Source organism: Podarcis vaucheri (genome assembly GCF_965113315.1).
Source record: "Podarcis vaucheri genome assembly, chromosome: 13".
NCBI classification, from domain to species: domain Eukaryota; kingdom Metazoa; phylum Chordata; class Lepidosauria; order Squamata; family Lacertidae; genus Podarcis; species Podarcis vaucheri.
In genome coordinates this window covers 2,732,619-2,752,092 of record NC_138751.1, presented here as the reverse complement: position 1 = coordinate 2,752,092, position 19,474 = coordinate 2,732,619, and the positions used below count along the sequence as shown (strand labels likewise).

Here is a 19,474-nt window from a genome sequence, read left to right as displayed (position 1 = left end):
ATACCTATAACAAACTTAGCCGGTCTCTAAGGTGCTACTGGAAGGATTTTTTTTTATTTTATTTTGTGAGAGCTAGTGGTTTGGCCCAGCCTTGAATATGGGAGCAGAGGAGGGCTCTGAGTTCAAAAGCTCCTCTGACAGATATGGCCAGACCTGCACTGGCTGGGCAGACTTTGCCAGCAAACACTCGGCACCAGTTCTCCACCTGCAATGTTGCCCGTGAACATTCGGCCTCAGTTTGCTATCTGTGAAATGGGCCCAACCAAGACGTAATTGAAACCGTAACACTATTTCCTCCGTGAGGGCTACGTGAAGCCTTAACGGCAGGAAGCATGTGAGAGGGACAGTCTCTTGGCTTCTCTAGAAAACTAGTAAATGGTATAACAGAACGGGAGGCGGACAGGGTAAGAGGCTCCAGCTCTGGGCAATTTGAGTTCAGTCAAGAGGAGCCTGGGAAAAAATGGGAGCCAGGACTCCTGGGTTGTCAAAGTGGGAGAGAGTGGGAAGGGAGTTAGACAGGGATATGGGGCTGGGAGCCAGGACTTCCGAGTCCCCCTTGGTTCACGGCTCTGCCCCACCTCCCCTGCAACCAGCCCCCCTTCCTCGGTGGCGTGTGTGATGTGAAGCGACCCCACGGAGCGTTGGACTCGTTGCACGTACGCACACCAGGCAAGGTGGCCCAGGCACGGACCGTCGCATCTGCAGCCGTCAGAAAGTGGTCCCTGGGGGCCCCATAAATCGGCACGGCGGCATCTTGTCGCCAAGTAAATGAAAGCGGCTTTCCCACCACTTCTTAGTGGGAGGAAGCCTCATAACAATGGGGATGTGCGATCAGACAGTCTGGCTGGCTGTGGCCTGTTTCTCTTGGTGTGTGTATGAAAGAGAATTTTTTTTAACCACATCACATGCGCCTGTGACCCGCTTTCGGAAAAGCAGAGGCTATTTACCTTAGAGTCGGAATGGATCACAGCTCAAGAATCCCTTTTCCTAGTTGTGGAGGGGAGTCTTGTTTCACTCACCAGATAGAAGTGGTTTTGCATATAGAGAAGGCCAGGGAAGGGCTTCACAGCCTCTCCTCACAAACACACATTCGTCGCTTTCTCGCTGTATAACACCAGTGGAACTCACTGCTTCATGATTACGAGATGGCCACTAGCAGTGGCTGGTGGCTACGATTAGGGAATGGTGGTGGTGGGGTGTTTGATTTTGTTTGCGTCTTAATAAGAAACTAAATACTTTGCGTTTTCTGAAGCAGAACCACAACTATCCTTTGAAAGCCATGCTTCTCTGAATTTTGCGATGGTGTTCGCCAACCAAACAGTGTGTGTGAACATGCATATGCTGGGGAAACGTATAGAGTCCTGAAAATAACGTACAAAAATGCATTGTGGCAGGGGACAGGCATCTGTTGCTCAAAACAGCATACAAGAATGTGTATTCTAGGAGAAATTGGCACCAAAATGCTGATGAATCTATATGAGGATTTAGAAAAGTTAATAAACCATCATTTGCTACCGAAACACACAGAGAACCGGATCTAGGATTGGGAAGATGAGAAACTGAAACCGACCTAGTCATAGATTCCCTAGTCCTGACACCTGAAATCTGAAGGCTGCGTGTCTCGGGGGAGTGCCCTGTGCGGATCCTGCAACCGTGCTGTGCAAACACAGAGCTGGGCAGAACGTCCTGTCCTGAGGACCTCAGGATTCTCTCTCGCTACCTTCCGAAATGCAAGGCTTCGCATCAGCAGTGCTGAGAGACCATGTTTGGAAGATCCAGGACAGGCAAAATGAAGCCCTTCTGTCCCAGGAGGCTGGGACAAACAGAGGACTGGACAGATTCACCGGCGGTCAGGCTAGCCAGGGCTGCTAGCTACAATGGCTCTGCAGAGGCGGCTTGAGAGTAGTGTGACCATTTCGGCCGCCCTGGCCCCTGGGAGACGAGGTGGGCCCCCTTTGGCCTGATCCAGAACGCTCTTCTTACGCCCTTTGGTTCCAAAGTACTGGGCAAGGCAGACCAGCAGCCTGGCCCCTCTGTAGCTCTCTGCCTGCATCCCGTGCTCTGCATCCCATGACTCAGCAGAGAGAGAAAGCGTCTCGCTCCTCTGCTCTGCTCAGGAATGTGAACTTCCCCCTGGAGGAAAGGAGCCGCTGGTTACCCATAAGGGCAGCTGGATTGCTGTAGTCAGTGGCGTAGCGTGGGGGGTGCAGGGGGGCCCGGCCACACTGGGCGCAACATCTGGGGGTTAGGGTTAGGGGGCGCAAATCCATGGGTTAGGGGGCGCAAATTACTTGCCTTGCCCCGGGTGCTGACAACCCACGCTACGCCACTGACTACAACTCATGTCAGCTGTGCTGCCTGGGGCTGAGGGCAATTTTAGGCCCAAACATGGGGGAGGCTGAACCAGAGGACGACCCTTCTCCTCCCCCCCCTGACGCCCCTTTGCCCCCTTTCTGCTTAAGAGCTCAGTCAGTAGAGCACAAGACTCTTACTCTCAGGGTAGTGCTTGCTAAGAATTGGAAAACGCAAGAAGTTCCAACAGTGGAAGATTGGCAGGTGAAGCTGATGGGCTTTTCGGAGCTAGCTGACCTGACTGGAAGAATCCGCGGCCGGAAAGAAGAGGAGTTTCAAGAGGACTGGAGGAAATTTAAGGACTGTTTGAATAAATATTGTAATATAAAAAAATTAGAAATTACTTGAAAGAAAAAAATAGGCCTAGGATTAAACGAAGTTATAATTAAATAAATGGGATTTAGAATATTAAGAAATGTGAATAAGATGGACTATAATTGGAGATTGTTTTAGTTTAATAATGATATTAGAAAGCTGTTACTTTCAACTACAAGGAAACTCAGAAGGGAGGGACTAGGGGAAGTCAACCCAAGATGTTTAAAAGGTTGGATTTGTAAAGAATTAAGTTTGTTGTTATTGTTTATCTGTTTATTGTTCCTTTTTTCTTCTTTTATTCATTGCTGTATTTTTCTTTGTTTTTGTGTGTCATTCTGCTTTGTGGTTTTTGTTATTATTGTGGAAAATCTAATACATTTTTATTAAAATAAAAATAATAAATCTCAGGGTTGTGGGTTGAAGCCCCACATTGGGCAAAAGGTTCTTGCCTTCCAGGGGGTTGGACTAGATGACTCTCGTGGGTCCCTTCCAACTCTACAATTCTATGATTCTACGTGGGTTGGGGGTTCCAGAAAAAGGGATGCCAGGCCGCTCTTGGCAGCTTTGGGGTTTGCTCAGTGATAGCAGGGAACACGGAGCGCCTGCAGCTGAGCCGAGGGCGAGAGGCTTGGCCGACATTTCGGCTTAGATAGCGCCAGGCGTCATCCAGGGGTGAGCCAAAAGCAGCTGCGCGCTGCCCATGCCAAGATGGAAGGGGGCTTCTTCTGGGGCAGAGGTGAGGCGGCTAGGAGAGGAGGCAGGATTCAGCCCCAGAGACCTATGTCCAGAGCATTGGCTCCAGTGCCACAAGGGCACACCTGGGATTCTTTAGCTGCAGTTCCTGCGTTGCAGGAGGGGGTGGGCTAGATGACCCCCTGGTCCCCTTCCAGCTCCACAATTCCATGTCCCATCAGTAGCAAGAAGCCACATCTGGGGAAGGGACGCTGTTGCACCTGATTGGCATGCAGAATGTCCCAGGTTAAATCCCCAGCAGCATCTAGTATAAGGTTCCTGCCTGAGACCCTGGAGAGCCACTGCTGCCAGCCAGTGCAAGCAATATGGGGCTGGATGGGCCAAGGGTGTGACTCTGTGCAAGGCAGCTCCCCACACGTCTGTGATTGGAGGGCAGGGATTCCAAACATGGAAGTGGAAGCAAGAGAGGAAGATGCCATACAGCGAGTCAGGCCTTTGGTCTATTGTATTGTCTACACTGACTGGCAGCAGCTCTTCAAGGTTGTAGCCCGTTCTGTTGAAAGATACCATTGGAGGCTGAACCGGGACTCTTCCGCAGAGCAGCAGTCCTTGTTCACAGGGACAGGATCCTGCGCCCTTAACAGCTGCAATCAGGTGAAGCAGAACGGGACAGAACAGACAACTCTTTAATAAGAATGTTGGATCTGATGGGGGAGAGGTGTCTGTGCTTGCTCTGCAGCTCTACTGCCTCTGCTTATGGAGATTCCATTGGGATGCGGGTGGCGCTGTGGGTTAAACCACAGAGCCTAGGGCTTGCCGATCAAAAGGTCGGCAGTTCGAATCCCCGCCACAGGGTGAGCTCCCGTTGCTCGGTCCCTGCTCCTGCTACCTAGCAGTTCGAAAGCACGTCAAAGTGCAAGTAGATAAATAGGTACCGCTCCAGCGGGAAGGTAAACGGCGTTTCCATGCGCTGCTCTGGTTCGCCAGAAGCGGCATAGTCATGCTGGCCACATGACCCGGAAGCTGTACGCCGGCTCCCTCGGCCAATAAAGTGAGATGAGTGCCGCAACCCCAGAGTCGGCCACGACTGGACCTAATGGTCAGGGGTCCCTTTACCTTTAATAGCCACTGACAGACAACCCACCCCCTCCTCAATGGATTTGTCTAATCCTCTTGTAAAGCCATTCAAGTTGGCAGCCATCGCTTCCTCCTGTGGGAGTGAGTTCCACAGGTTAACAGAGCACACCACATGACAAAGTCCTTCCTTTTCCCCCTGTCCTGAATCTTCCAACATTCAGCTTCACTAGAAGCCCCTCCCCTGAATGGTTTTGGACGCCCTTTTCTGAACCTTTCCCAGCTCTGAAGAGGCAACCAGAAACTGTACTCAGTACAGTATTTCAATCCTGAGCATGGAATGTGCCCTTATCACATAACACCCTCCTCCCGCAAATAAAACGTTGGTATCTGAAGCTCCCGCAATAATGAACGTTCTAACAATAATATAGCATGGAAAGCTAATGCAGCCTGATTTTTTTTAAAAAAAGAGAACGAGAGAACAATATTGGGGGCAAGCTTTACCTGTTGCATTACTGCCTGCCATGCAGGTCTTTTTTGGCGGGCGCAGGAGAACTGGTGGCAAGCCTTAAGCTGCAAGGTGGATGTGGGGGCTTTGGAGCCAGGAGAAAATACCCAGAACTCAGCTATGGGGCATTTGGGGTCTGATATTCGTTCTGGCGGTCAAATCCTGCTTGGGGCTTTCCCATAATAGGCATCTGGCCCCTGTGAGGACAGGACGTGCTGGACTAGTTGCTCTAGGGTCTCTGCCTAAAAGGCTTTTGGGGGCCTGAGGGGGAGCTGTTTCTAAAGAGCCAGATTTGAAGCATCCGAGTTCCAAGAGGTTAAGTGGGACAATGCGCTAACTCTGCATAAAGTGCATCTTTTATAGGAACAGAGTTGGCTCGATTGAAAGCAGTGAATTGTGTAAGCAAGGACGCCTGGGCTGTTTGCACCCTCGTGGGCAAAGGGTTATTATGCCTATAAGTTCAGGCCCGAAGCTTGGAGTCTCTAGGAGAGGGAGCTAGGTCTCTTTAGCTTGGAGAAGAGAAGACTTGAGACGCGATAAGATAGTCAGCTTCACACATCTGAAGGCTTCTCACATAGAAGAATTTTTAAGGCTCCGGAGGGCAGGACGAGAACCAACGAATTCAAACCACAAGAAAGGAGGTTCTGTCTAAACATCGGGAAGAACTTTCTGGCGGCAAGAGGCGTTCGACAGAGAAACGGACTCCCTTGGAAGGTGGTGGGCTCTCTCCTTCCTTGGAGGTTTCTAAACAGAGGTCATACCTGCCAGCTGTGATTCCTGCCTTGCAGGGGGTTGGGATAGATGGCCCTTGGGGGTCCCAGGCAACTCTATGATTTTAGGGGAGGGGGCAGCTGAAAGTCAGGTGCCAGGGTGCCTTGGAGCAGGAGGAGAGCCACGGATGCTGGGATCCAGCAGGACACCCGGGTGCATCATCGGTGGAGGAGAAGGCGTCACCAGCCGAGGAGCGTCACTCTGGCCAGACGTGAGTCGGGGGTGCTCCTCCTCACGCCTTTTTTTTGGCACACCAAGGCTCCCTGGATGGCGGCCTGCCAAGGCAGTGACCTTATCCACCTTGACGCCTTAACCTGTGTCTGGCCTGCGGCCAGGGGCAGACGTGTCTGGTCCTGCATGGGCCTTCCTCCTTGAAGGGAAAAAAGCCCCCTTTGGCTTCCGGCCGGCAGAGGGAAATTGTCCATCTCCCTCCTGGCCTGTCCAGTGACATTCTTGCACTCAGGGAAGGAAGGGAGCGTGGTGGAGGTCGGGGTGGGGGGGAGAGACAGAGCGGGAGAAAAGCCACATCGGGCAGAGAGCAGAGGGATCAGGCGGATGAAACATTAACTGCGCCTCGTGCGTCCGGTGGCACAGCTTTCGCGAGATCTGGGGTCTGCAGAGGAAGGGGAAAGGGGGTCGCTTTCCCCCACTCCTCCGAGCAAACATCAGTGGGGAATTTGTGTGTGTGTGTGCAAAAATGCAAGCCGGTGACCGGCGCTGCTAGGAGCAGATCCTCCAAAAAGAGAAGAAATCAGGTTCTTCAGGTGGCAATTGGGATCCAGAGAGAGAAAGAGAGCAGGGCACTGGAGCAGCCGACCACATTCTTGAGACGTTAGGCTTCTCGGTCAAAAGGTGAAGAGGGCGCCACCGTTTCGGACGAGGTCCTTTGCAAACTCACCTTGCCGTGTGCGGATTGTGACCTCTTCCTCTTCGCCGGGCCAAACCAGCCGGACTTTTGCGTGATCTGGAGAGAGAAAGGAGGGAAATATAAGCTGCTGGACGTCCCTCGCGTGGAGCTGCCACGGTCGACCTGCTCAGCCGCCGCCCCCACCCCGGAATGACGGTCCATGGCTAGCCATGGGGCAGAAGGGGTCCGCTAGTCTCTAGGACCATGAAGTTTTGGCTATGGGGATACCTGGTGAGTAGCGTCCGTCCGCTCCGGCGGTTGCCAAGGGGGAGGTCAGGGGGACGGTGCCAGCTGCGGCAATCGATTGAGTTGGGCCCCTGCCAAAGGGAATTGGCTGAGCACAGCAAGGTGGCTAGAGGAAGCTGCTGGAGGCCAGGCCATTTGCCTCTCACAGCCCAGCCCTGACTGGCAGCAGCGACAGCAGCAGTAGCTGCCCTCCCTCTGGAGTAGTCTCAGGTAGAGAGAGGGGCTCCTTTCCTCCATGGCCTGCTCCTTGATGCTGGGGTGCCTGGGAGGACTGAAGCAGGGACCTTCTGCACACCAAGCTTGCTGCTGGGTGACTTTACACCCAGTGGCGTAGCGTGGGGGGTGCAGGGGGGCCGGTCGCACCGGGCGCAACACCTGGGGGTTAGGGTTAGGGGGCGCAAATCCACGGGTTAGGGGGCACAAATTACTTGCCTTGCCCCGGGTGCTGGCAACCCACGCTACGCCACTGTTTACACCCACCCTCTCCCTTGACTCTCTCAAAGTTTGGGAAACGGAGGTTGTAAAATTAGTCAAGGCAGGGGTCCGCTGAGGTTATGAAATCCTCCTCCGGCAGGCTGTTAGATAATAGGCAGGAGGTGGCAGCAGGCAGGTGCCTTGCGGGGGTGGAGTGGGGGCTCTGGAAACCCAAATGCCCTAGGCTAGGTAGCCCTGGGCCTCTTTATTGTCAAGAAGGGCAATTTGGAAGCCACTCAGCTGTGTTCTTATGGGGGCATAGGCGACTTGATGCCTGATAAGGAGGGGATACTGGGATTGCAGCCCTAAGGTTTCGTTCTATTTGGTCGGTTGCAAATGGAGTCTCTAGGATTTGTGCAGCAGCCTTGAGAGACACCTGGATTCTCTGGAAGAGAGGAGCCCAAGGGGAAGGGGACTTCTCAGCAGTGGGGAAACCAGAGCATTTTCTCAGGCCAAAGGTCACCCCAGGCAGGCCAGTCTTTGCATCCCCTTTTGGCACTGGGGAGCTTAGGGGGCAGGTGAGGCTTGTCAAAAGCCAATGAATCAGTTTGCGGCAGAGAACTGAGAGTTTTGAACTGAGGGTCCACCCACGCAGTGCACTCTGAGCTGTTTGGCCGCACCAGGTAGAAGATCGGGGCTATGTGGGTTTCCTTCTGAACAGCCACATTTCTGGGGACTCGGAGGTCTCTGGGAATTTCTCTCTGTTTTGTGTGTCAGGAGAATGTAGGGGAAATCTCATGCATATTCCCAGGCTGGACTGTGGTGTGTGTGTGTGTGTGTGTGTGTGTGTGTGTGTGCGAGAGAGAGAAACTGTATGAGTTGAAGCACGGAGAAGTGGAAGGTGCTGATAAGGGCTCTGTCGACGCCACGAGCTGATAAAAGGGAGCTTGAAGTGGAATCTGCAGTGCCGAATTTGGAGTTTCGAATTGCAACATTGCAAACATCACTAAGCAACTTGCCTAAAATGCAAAACGCTGATGGAAGGAAACCGTGCGCGCACCCCCAGCCCGGATCGATGGTCTTGAAAACTATACTGTGGACACGAGGAGGCAGCTGGGGAGGAATGAGAGAGGAGGGGGCATTTCATATTCCTGCCTGCCCGGCGGTTATTGAAGGACAGGAACCCTGACAGAAGGGGGTGGGGAAGATGGGGACCCAAAGAATGTCTCTTCCCTCCCTGAGATTTACAGCTGGATTTGGAGCTGGTTAAACCTCTAAAAGCCATACCTGAAATTTCCTGCATTCCATCCTGCTTGTAGGATTCCGGAGGCAGGCAAGATTAAATGTCTGGCGCTTGTGGTTTCTGCAGTGGAGAGGGTTGGGCTGGATGACCCCCTGGGGTCTCTTCCAACTCTGCAATTCTATGATTCTGTGTAAGGAAGGTTGTGATAAGTCACTTTGGGTTGCATTGGCTTAAAAAAAAAAGCCACTAATAAAATAATAATAATAATAATAATAATAATAATAATAATAATAATAATAATGGATTACATTCATATCTTTTGGAACTGATGTAAATATTTTGGAAATCAGGATAATATTTCTGATAAGTTAGGATATCATATACTCTTAGAACCTAAAATATTTCTGCCTGGTTATCTGAAGGATGTTATCAGTCAGATGGGCAGCATATAAATTATAAATTATTATTATTATCATCCCAGAAAAGTGATCGAGAATTAAATGTTCAATCTTATAACTGCTGCTAAGTTTATGGGGAGAAGATACATCTCCTACTGTACATGAACGGATTGGAAAAAACCAAAAGATTAAGTTAATTAATTATACATATAAATCGGCCTAATGGGTTTCTGGGGAAATGGGTATTTTGGAAATAGTTTTGTTTTTGTTTACTTCGTTGAATTTTAATATTTGATATGGTGATGGGGGGGTGGATGGGCTGGTGGACAGACAAAACCACCACTAGGCTACAGTTGTACCTTGGGTCGCGAATGCCCTAGAACTCGTACGTTTTGGCTCTCAAACGTTCTTTTGAACGTCTGACGGGGCTTCTGCAGCTTCTGATTGGCGACAGGAGCTTCTTGCAGCCAACCTGAAACCGCGATTTAGTTTTTGAACGTTTTGGAAGCTAAACGGACTTCTGGAACGGATTCCATTCATCCTTCCAAGGTATGACTGTAGTTGTGATGGGCAGATGGATGACGTGCGCATGACGATGCAAAGCAGCTCTGCCAAAGATCTAAGGGGGACCTCACCTTTTATTCTCCAGGGCTGACTCCTCTCCTGTTAATGTTGGGATTCCTGGCCCCGGTGCTCCTTACGACCCCCGAACCCATGTGCGACCAGCGTGTAATGAACAAGTACATCCAAGATGTCAGCAAGGCTGAGAGTGAAATCGTACGTCTGCTTGCCCTCTTTTCTCGCTCTGCTCCCTTCCCATTCTTTATTTCCTTCCTGTACACACACACACAGGGCATAAGGTTTAGTCATTCGCTTATTCAAATGCATTTTTACCCCCACCTTTTTCTCCAAGGACCTCAAGGTGGCGCGTTCATGGTTTTCTCCACAACAACAACCCTGTGAGGTGAGGCTGAGAGAAGGCAACAACTGGCCCCCCAAAGTCACACCTGGGGAGCTTCATGGCCGCTGAGTGGGGATTCGAACCCTGATCTCTCCCAAGCCCTAGCCCGACACTCTTAAGCACTAGTTAAAACTATGGCATTTGCTCTGACAAGCTGCAGTGGTGGACACCGGCCTGGATGGCTTTCAAAGGGCTTTTGGAAAATAAATGAAGATGTGTCCCTCTCAGAGGAGACCCACTGAAATGAACAGGCCCTAGTCACCATGTCCACGTCTGACATCATGTCCACTCTGCTTGGGTCATCTGTTTGACCACTGTGAGAACAGGATGCTGGACTAGACAGGGCCCCATTGGCCTGGCCCAGCAGGGATCTCATATCATCAGGAAAAGCTTTATGCCAAAAAAAGGGGGGGGGGTTTATTTCAACAAGCATACAGTGCTCTGAAGCATTTTGCTGGTTTTTATCTGGGTAGCACTATTGTTTTGTGTACATTGCTCAGAGGGCTGTTGTTGTTTATAAATATTTTCTTAATAAGCAAGTATATGACAAAATATACGCTGCGTTCGACTCTCCTTCCTTGTAGGTTCTTAGCAGAAATTGGACGGCCACCTGTCATGGGTGCTTTAGCTGAGATTGTGGGGGGTTGGACTAGATGACATTCAGGGTCCCTCCCAACTCTACAATTCTATGAATCTATGATTCTATATCTACCGGGCCAAGCTCAAGGTTTTGCTTTTGGTATGCAAAACCCTTACAACAACCTGGGACCAATTTACCTGTGAGATCACCTTACTCCAATGTGCCTCCTTGACTGCTTAGATCTGCAGAACTGGCACTGCTACAGGTGCCACATTATATAAGGTTGCCATGCGTCTGGAATTTCCCGGACATAGCTGGAATACTGCAGTCGGAATCAGTGTCCAGGTGGAAATTGCTAAAAATGTCCAGGAAACTCCGGATGTACGGTGACCCATGTTGGCAGTGTCGTTTTTGACAATTTTGACAAATATGGCAAATAATACCCATTTTGCATTTGTAAGAACTGGGTATTTTACACGATGGAACTCCCTGCCTATTGATACCAGGTAGTCACCCTCATCCGGCAGGCATCCTGCTAAAAGCATTTTTATTTAGACAAACCCACCCAGATTTTTTAGAAAGCCAGTGCAGATTTTAATCTGTTTTTACTGTTATTTTAACTTTTTGAAAGTCTTAAATGATCGTTGTTCATTCTTCTTATTGATAATTTTATTGCTTTATCCTTTTTGTAAACCACTTTGAGGTGGGTTTTTTGTGCGTTACAATCCAACGGTGTATGAATTTTACGAAGTAAATAAATATCCTATTGGCCTATAACTTCCCTGCAGGAAGGACCCCTCTGGATACCAGTCACTGGGGAAGCAAGCCCCAAAGTGCCAGGCATCTTGTGGGCTTCTTGTTGGCAATTGTTTGAGCTGGGCCAATGTGGGAACAGGATGCAGGATGAGGCAGACCTTTGGTCTGATCCAGCTGCAGGGGCTCACCTAAGGGTCTTAAAACTACAGCTCCCAGAATTCCTTGTGCCAACTAAGCCACATCTCAAAGCAGTTTAGATCTGTAGCATAGATGTGAATGGACTCTGATTTCTTTACAGGTAGAACTTTGTAGAACTTCCTGCAACCTGCCTGAACCTGTCATGGTGCTGGACACCGGAGTCAACATACGTAGCTGGAGAAAAATGAATGTAAGTTTCATCTGGGGTAGGGAAGGGGGTTGCTGAGAGTAGGGTGGGGGACTGATGCAATTCACTGTGGGGCCTGCTCAGCACCGGGGCTGGGGGAGAAATTAAATTCTGTCTGCATTTTAATGAGAAATAAACCAATAGGAGAACTGAAACAAAGGCTTTCTCCTAACATCACACTTCTCTGAATTTTGCAATGCAATTCTCCAACCAATGAGTGTAAAAATAAAAAAAACTTATCTGCTACGGGAAAGCAGGCATAAGAATGCACATATTGGTGAAACCCTCTCACAAAAAATGCATTATTACTATTTATTTGCTACCTGCCCTTTAGCCTCACATTATTATTATTATTATTATTATTATTATTATTATTATTATTATTTTGCGAGCTGTCCAGAGTGGCTGGGGAAACCCAACCAGATGGGTGGGGCAATAATAATAATAATAATAATAATAATAATAATAATAATTTGTTGTTGTTTTGTTGTTCTTGTTGTTGTTACTACTACTACTAAGGCCCCTATTAGGGGAAATTCATTGCAAAAATGTGTCTGTTAGGAAGAAATTTGCCCTTAATTACCGATGAACTTTCACGGGGATTTGTCTTTTAAATGAAAATTGCTGCAGAAACGTAGAGAAGAGAGTTTAAGACGGGGGAAATTGAGAAACTGAGAGTAACTGGAACGGACGTATATGCCCACCCCTGTAACTTCCCTAATGGACTTATTCTCCCCACCCCGCTCTGCTAGAGGACGAGGCAGGCGTCCGAGGTGTGGAGAGGCCAGACCCTCCTTTCGAGGGCCATCCGCCAAGTCCAAAGGCATCATTCGGCCATGCAGCCTTTTGTCCGCCAGCTGGAAGTGATGGAGAGCTGCCTGCGGAGCATCAGAAACATCTTGCGCGGCCACGGAGCCCAGGTGAGAGCGAAGCGCCAGATTTGTGGGGAGGGAGTGCTGGTTGGCGAGGAGGCCGGAGTTCCTTGCTCAGAAGGACAGAATTGGAAAGGGACCCTCAGTGGTCATCTAGTCCAACCCGCTCTATTGCTGGCATCACGGCAAATCACAGCCCTGCTCCTGAACTCCAGGTGGCTTCGAGGATGAGAGAAACGCCTTTGCACACGTGCTCAGCAGCGCTTTGTTGTAACGGAGACGTCTCGGGAGCATGCACATTGGCACTTTGCACGTGCGCAGAGGAAGTCTTCCACTCCTGCTGGCCAGTATGTGCAGAGAGAGAGAGAGAGAAACAGTTTCCTCGGAGCGCATGGACGAAGCGCGGTAGAGGCGGTTCGACTCTTCTTAGTAACAAAGCGGGAGAAGGAAGACAGAATCGCCAAAGCAGCCGTTCTGCAAATTCGGATTTGCCTGCAAAGTTTTCAAAAAAAAAAAAAGCAGAATTTCCCTGATTTGAAATAGCATTAGACTGGAACAGCAGAGAGTTGGTCTCCTCTACAGGAGAGCAAAATACCCAATATTTCTGTTAGCGTGGCGGTGCAAATATTGCTACCTCTTTGCAGGCTGTGTGGAAATAATAATAATAATAATAATAATAATAATAATAATAATAATTTATTTATACCCCGCCCATCTGGCAGGGTTTCCCCAGCCACTCTGGGCGGCTTCCAACAAAACACTAAAATACAATAACCTATTAAACATGAAAAGCTTCCCTAAACTGAATAGGAGAGCGAACCCTGACTCTCCTGGGCCAGTTTCCTTTCCGGCGGCAACCAGAACCAGCTAGTAATTTTGCAGGCCTCCTTTCCCCACCCTTCTGCCTCCTCCTGAGGCAGCTTTTGCAAATCCCAAGGGCTCCCCTCCACACCCTGGGAATATGGCCCGAGTTAAGCCCCTCGGATCGCCCTCACGGAGTGGGAATGCGCAGCAAAGGCCTGGATCACCCGTGGCCTTGTAAAGAGGGAGGGAAAGGTGGAGGGAAGAGAGTTTCATTTGGAAAAAAAAAGGCTAGCCTTAATGGCAGAGCAGGGCGCCGAGAGTTGTGAGGGGAGACCTCCTTATTCCCCTCATGGAGTGCACTTTGAGACCACCGTGAACAGTCATGGCTTCCCCCCAGAGGATTCTGGGAGCTGTGGCTTGTTATGGGTGCTGAGATTTCTGAGGAGACCCGTATTCCCCTTAGAGAAAGGACTATGGTGCCCCTTTGAACAGTCATGGCTTCCCCCCAGAGGATTCTGGGAGCTGTGGCTTGTTATGGGTGCTGAGATTTCTGAGGAGACCCCTTTATTCCCCTCACAGAGAACACTATGGTGCCCCTTTGAACAATCATGGCTTCCCCCAGAGGATTCTGGGAGCTGTGGCTTGTTATGGGTGCTGAGATTTCCGAGTAGACCCCTATTCCCCTTAGAGAAAGGACTATGGTGCCCCTTTGAACAATCATGGCTTCCCCCAGAGGATTCTGGGAGCTGTGGCTTGTTATGGGTGCTGAGATTTCCGAGTAGACCCCTATTCCCCTTAGAGAAAGGACTATGGTGCCCCTTTGAACAATCATGGCTTCCCCCAAAGGATTCTGGGAGCTGTGGCTTGTTATGGGTGCTGAGATTTCCGAGTAGACCCCTATTCCCCTTAGAGAAAGGACTATGGTGCCCCTTTGAACAGTCATGGCTTCCCCCAAAGGATTCTGGGAGCTGTAGCTTGTTATGGGTGCTGAGATTTCTGAGGAGACCCCTTTATTCTCCTCACAGAGAGCACTATGGTGTCCTTTGAACAGTCATGGCTTCCCCCAAAGGATTCTGGGAGCTGTGGCTTGTTATGGGTGCTGAGATTTCTGAGGAGACCCCTATTCCCCTTAGAGAAAGGACTATGGTGCCCCTTTGAACAGTCATAAAGGTAAAGGTAAAGGTACCCCTGCCCGAACGGGCCAGTCTTGACAGACTCTGGGGTTTGTGCGCCCATCTCACATCTATTGGCCGGGGGCCAGCGCTGTCCAGAGACACTTCCGGGTCACGTGGCCAGCGTGACAAAGCTGCATCTGGCGAGCCAGTGCAGCACACGGAACGCCGTTTACCTTCCCGCTGGTAAGCGGTACCTATTTATCTACTTGCACCCGGGGGTGCTTTCGAACTGCTAGGTTGGCAGGCGCTGGGACCGAGCAGCGGGAGCGCACCCCGCCGCGGGGATTCGAACCGCCGACCTTTCGATCGGCAAGCCCTAGGCGCTGAGGCTTTAGCCCACAGCGCCACCCGCGTCCCCTTTTGAACAGTCATGGCTTCCCCCAAAGGATTCTGGGAGCTGTGGCTTCTTATGGGTGCTGAGATTTCTGAGGAGACCCCTTTATTCTCCTCACAGAGAGCACTATGGTGTCCTTTGAACAGTCATGGCTTCCCCCAAAGGATTCTGGGAGCTGTAGCTTGTCAAGAGTTCTGAGATTTCTGAGGAGAGACCCCTATTCGCCTCACAGAAAGCACTACGATACCACCTTGAACCGTCATGGCTTCCCTCAAAGTATTCTGGGAGCTGTGGCTTGTTCAGAGTTCTGAGATTTCTAGGAGAGAGCACTATATAGTGCTGTTTTTCTAGAAAAAAAGAGGCGCTGGAACTCGCCAAGAACACCTCCCTTGTTCTCTCAAGGATGGCAATGGCGCCTACATGAGAGGGGCCAGAACTGATTTCCAGCAAGTTCCGTGTGAAAAAGAAGCCCTGGATATATCTAGGCAGTCACTGCTTCCCCCAAAGGATTCTGGGAGCTGTGGCTTGTTCAGAGCATAGCTGTCAACTTTTCCCTTTTCTTGCAAGGAATCCCATTCAGAATAAGGGAATTTCCCTTAAAAAAAGCAAAACGTTGACAGCTATGTTTCAGAGTGCTGAGATTTCTGAGGAGAGACCCCTTTATTCCCCTCACAGAGAACACTATGGTGCCCCTTTGAACAACCATGGCTTCCCCCAAAGGATTCTGGGAGCTGTGGCTTTTTACAGGCGCTGAGATTTCTGAGGAGACCCCTATTCCCCTCACAGAGAGCACTATGATGCCCCGTTTGAACAGTCATGGCTTCTTCTGAAGGAAGAGACCCCTAGTCCCATCACAGAGCTCACTGTGATACCACTTTCAACGGTCCTGGCGTCCCACAAAGTATTTTGGGAGCTGTACTTTGTTAAAGATGCTGAACGTTGTGAGGAGACCCGCTATTCCCCTCACAAAAGCGTACTACAGTATACCACTTTAAACAGTCATGGCTTCCCCCAAAGGATTCTGGGAGCTGTGACTTGTTCTGATTGCTGAGATTTCTGAGGAGATCCCTATATTCCCCTCACAGAGAGCACTATGATGCTCCTTTGAACAGTCATGGCTTCTTCTGAAGGAAGAGACCCCTAGTCCCATCACAGAGCTCACTGTGATACCACTTTCAATGGTCATGGCGTCCCACAAAGTATTCTGGGAGCTGTACTTTGTTAAAGATGCTGAACGTTGTGAGGAGACCCGCTATTCCCCTCACAAAAGCGTACTACAGTATACCACTTTAAACAGTCATGGCTTCCCCCCAAAGGATTCTGGGAGCTGAAGTTTGTGAAGGGAGCCGAGAGTTGTGAGGAGACCCCCTTCTTCCCCTCACAGAGAACACTATAATACTAGTTTGAACAGTCATGGCTTCCCCCAAAGGATTCTGGGAGCTGAAGTTTGTGAAGGGAGCCGAGAGTTGTGAGGAGACCCCCTTCTTCCCCTCACAGAGAACACTATGGTGCCCCATTGAACAGTCATGGCTTCCCCCAAAGGATTCTGGGAGCTGTGACTTGTTCAGATTGCTGAGATTTCTGAGGAGATCCCTATATTCCCCTCACAGAGAGCACTATGATGCCCGTTTGAACAGTCATGGCTTCTTCTGAAGGAAGAGACCCCTAGTCCCATCACAGAGCTCACTGTGATACCACTTTCAATGGTCATGGCGTCCCCCAAAGGATTCTGGGAGCTGTGGCTTTTTCTTTCAAGGATGGCAATGAGAGGTGCCAGAACTGATTTCCGGCGAGTTCCGTGTGGGGAAAAAAGAGATTTCTGGGAGCTATGGCTTGTTCAGGGTGCTGAGGGTTGTTAGGGCTACAATTCCCAGAGTTCCCTTGCGAAGGGGGGTGATTAAACCGTTCTGTGAATAGTAGCTCTATGAGGGGAATGGAGGGAGCGTTTCAACTCTCAGCACCCCTAACAAACTACAACTCCCAGAATCCTTTGGGGCAAGCCATGGCTGTTTAAAGCAGCATCATAGTTGAAATATATGGTCTGAATGCGGCCTATGGCTGCCATCTGACCCAACTGATGCTAATGGGAGTGGTAGTCCAGGACACCCGGGGAGGCTGACTTGGCCAGAGGCCTTTTTTATGATGCTTATGGCACCCCGGCTGGCTGGGAGTTGTAGTCCAAAACACCCAGTGGGCGCCAGCTCGGGGACACTGTTCCAGTGAAAGATACCCCTTAATACACTTTCCCAAAGAAACCAGAAGCATTTTTGCTAGGGATAACAGGGGATGAATTAAAAAAGAAAGATTACAAACTATTCACGTACGCAACGGCCGCCGCTAGAATCTTAGTGGCTCAGAAATGAAAATCCCAAGAAATCCCAACTTTAATGGAGTGGCAGACAAAAACGTTTGAATACATAGAATTGGCGAAATTTGATTCGGAACCGAAAAGAAGCAAAGTTCGAAAAGGATTGGAGTAAATTTGTTGAATGTATACGGAGCAATTGTAAGAATTTAAAAACTGTAGCAGGATCAATGCAAATCTTGTGATGTGGGTGGAGTGTAAATAAGAAACTGTAAGAAAAGATTTGAGATATGAAAACGGTTGAAGGGATGGAAGGAAGTCCGGGCGCAATAAGGCGCAGGGTAAATAAGAAAACATACAATTTTTTGAATGTAAGAGTATTTATTTGTTGTTGTTACAAAAAAGCAATAAAAAGTATTTGGGGGGAAAATAAAAAATAAAACCTGAAAGGCAAGAAAAGAAAGGAAAAGAAAGATACCCGTTAAGTAAACAGACACCTCTCTTGCAGGAAGCCCCCCAAGATGACGTCTCGACCCGAACCCTGAGCGTCCAGACCATGAAAAAGCTGTTCAGCGTTTACTCGAGTTTCATCCGGGGAAAAGTCAGCCTGTATATTACAGAGGCCTGTGCCAGGTGACGGAGGGAGACCGGCGCCACCAACACATACCACTCCGCATGCTGCTGCCCCCCCCCAACCGCCCACTGCTGGAGGGGGTGGGTGCCCCTGCGTTGCCCGCTGAGTGACAGCTTGATTTGATTGGCAGGTGTCAACCACACGCACACACGCATGTGCACACCCGGGTTCCGTGCGGACTGCCTTTCTCAGCCGGGGGGGGGGACTTTTGACTCGCTTGCCCAGGAGCCGGTGACACTCATCCCTGCACATTCACACACACACACACTGCCCTCTGTGGTTCCTGACCCTGCCCGAAAGAGAATACAAGAGCTGGGTTTATGGAAGGTCTGGTGCGTTGTCTGCAAACGGGTAGCAAGGCCGCTCCCTGGGTTTTCGAAGGAAGCAGTGGTGGTCCACCTTGGAGGAGGATGGTTCTGTCGTCAGGAAAGTGGAGCTTTTTCAGCCATCGACTTTGGAGGAGAAAAGAAAAAGAGAGGGAATGAGAGGAACGGAGGAGAGGAAGTCTGCAAAGCCAAGATGGGAAGGATTTCGAACCCAAGACACTGAGTTTTCCCAAAGGGGCCCGAGCTGAGCGGCGCAAGGCCCACGATCCCTCTGTTGTGGGGCAAAGGAGGTGGGGGGCGGCAGAAAAATCTCAGACAAGGTGGTCTCCGCGGTGCCCCCTCCCAGGGACGGACAGTGTTTGGGCTGTAAAGATGTGCGTTTTTGTGGGGGCTGGTTAGGAGGGGCGAGAGAAATGTCGCACGGAGAAGAGGCAGAGCTTTGATGGGGAAGGAATGGAAAGGAGGTTTGGCGGGCAGCAAAATGAAAGGATTTGGTGGGGAACTGATATCACCTTCAGCAAAGGAAGATCCACGGCCACCAGGAAACCATCAGGAGCGGCCTTATATTGAGCTAGGGCCCAAGGCTAATACTGGTGCCCTTCCAGAGCTGGTTTCTGGGGGCCGGCACATTAGCAAGTCAGAAAGCATGCAAGTTTTGGGGTTCCACTTCCATCATTTTCACAGTCCGGTCTGGGTATTTGCGGGGCTCTCTCTGCTGTGAATGTGGAAAGCGGGAGTCGAAAGTCGTTTCTCGAAAGCCACAGCTTGGGAGTGAAGAACGCCTTGAATTTAGTGGGGTTTACTTCTGAGTAAACATACGTAAGTTAGGGCTGCATGGTTTCAAAGCATCACTTGTAGGGAGCATGTGAGAAGGGAACAGATGCTCCGAAGAGGTGAGGGTGACTGACAGGTGTCCTTCAAAGCATACCTAACTTGGGAAATAAAGAACTGCGAAAATGTTTGTTGCGCCTGGAGGGGAGCGAGATCTATCTACCCTGTACCACTGGAGGCCATAAAGACTTGATTGGCAGGTGTCAATCTTTTCAGGGCCACCTTCAGATGCTGTTTTATTTTTGCAAGTGTCTTCTGTAATCTTGACACAATAGCAGTGCATTAGTAATGGATTTATTCAGCTTTATTAGTTGTTCTGTGCAGTGGCGTAGCGTGGGTTCTCAGCACCCGGGGCAAGGCAAGTAATTTGCGCCCCCTAACCCGTGGATTTTAGCACTCGAGTCTCTTCCACACCCCCCCCCGATGTTGCGCCAGGTGCGGCAGGCCCCCCCTGCACCCCCCACGCTACGCCACTGCTCCCACCACAAGTCTTCAGGACAGCCATCCGAAGGCTGGCGCGGGGAGAAGGTCTCTCTGCCCCACCGCCAGGCTTCGGAGGAGGTCCGAGGACAGTGGGGAAGACGCGCTGC

General features: G+C 50.2%; 2 protein-coding genes across 7 annotated transcripts in view; one reads left to right on the top strand and one right to left on the bottom strand.

Annotated features, from left to right (window-relative positions):
• TFR2 (transferrin receptor 2) overlaps positions 1–9,691 on the bottom strand; it is a 51,287-nt gene extending 41,596 nt beyond the window's left edge. For 3 of the 6 annotated variants that reach the window (XM_082197590.1, XM_082197588.1, XM_082197587.1), the window contains exons 1-3: positions 9,557–9,691; positions 8,568–8,709; positions 6,612–6,677 (exon numbers count right to left, since the gene is read on the bottom strand). Coding sequence is in view for 2 of the 6 variants with exons in the window: in XM_082197587.1 (XP_082053713.1) it covers positions 6,612–6,677; positions 8,568–8,588 (87 nt within the window). In the remaining 4 variants the exon portion in view is untranslated. Of the gene's footprint in view, positions 1–6,611; positions 6,847–8,567; positions 8,710–9,556 lie in introns of those variants that run through there. The other 3 variants (XM_082197585.1, XM_082197593.1, XM_082197589.1) reach the window with 3 other exon arrangements.
• On the top strand, positions 9,481–18,386 carry EPO (erythropoietin). Its single transcript, XM_082197928.1, is given in 5 exon segments — positions 9,481–9,547; positions 9,550–9,698; positions 11,517–11,606; positions 12,356–12,523; positions 17,602–18,386. Coding segments are annotated over 5 exon segments (588 nt in total). The 5' UTR covers positions 9,481–9,495; the 3' UTR covers positions 17,731–18,386.
• The last annotated feature ends 1,088 nt before the right edge of the window (positions 18,387–19,474 follow it).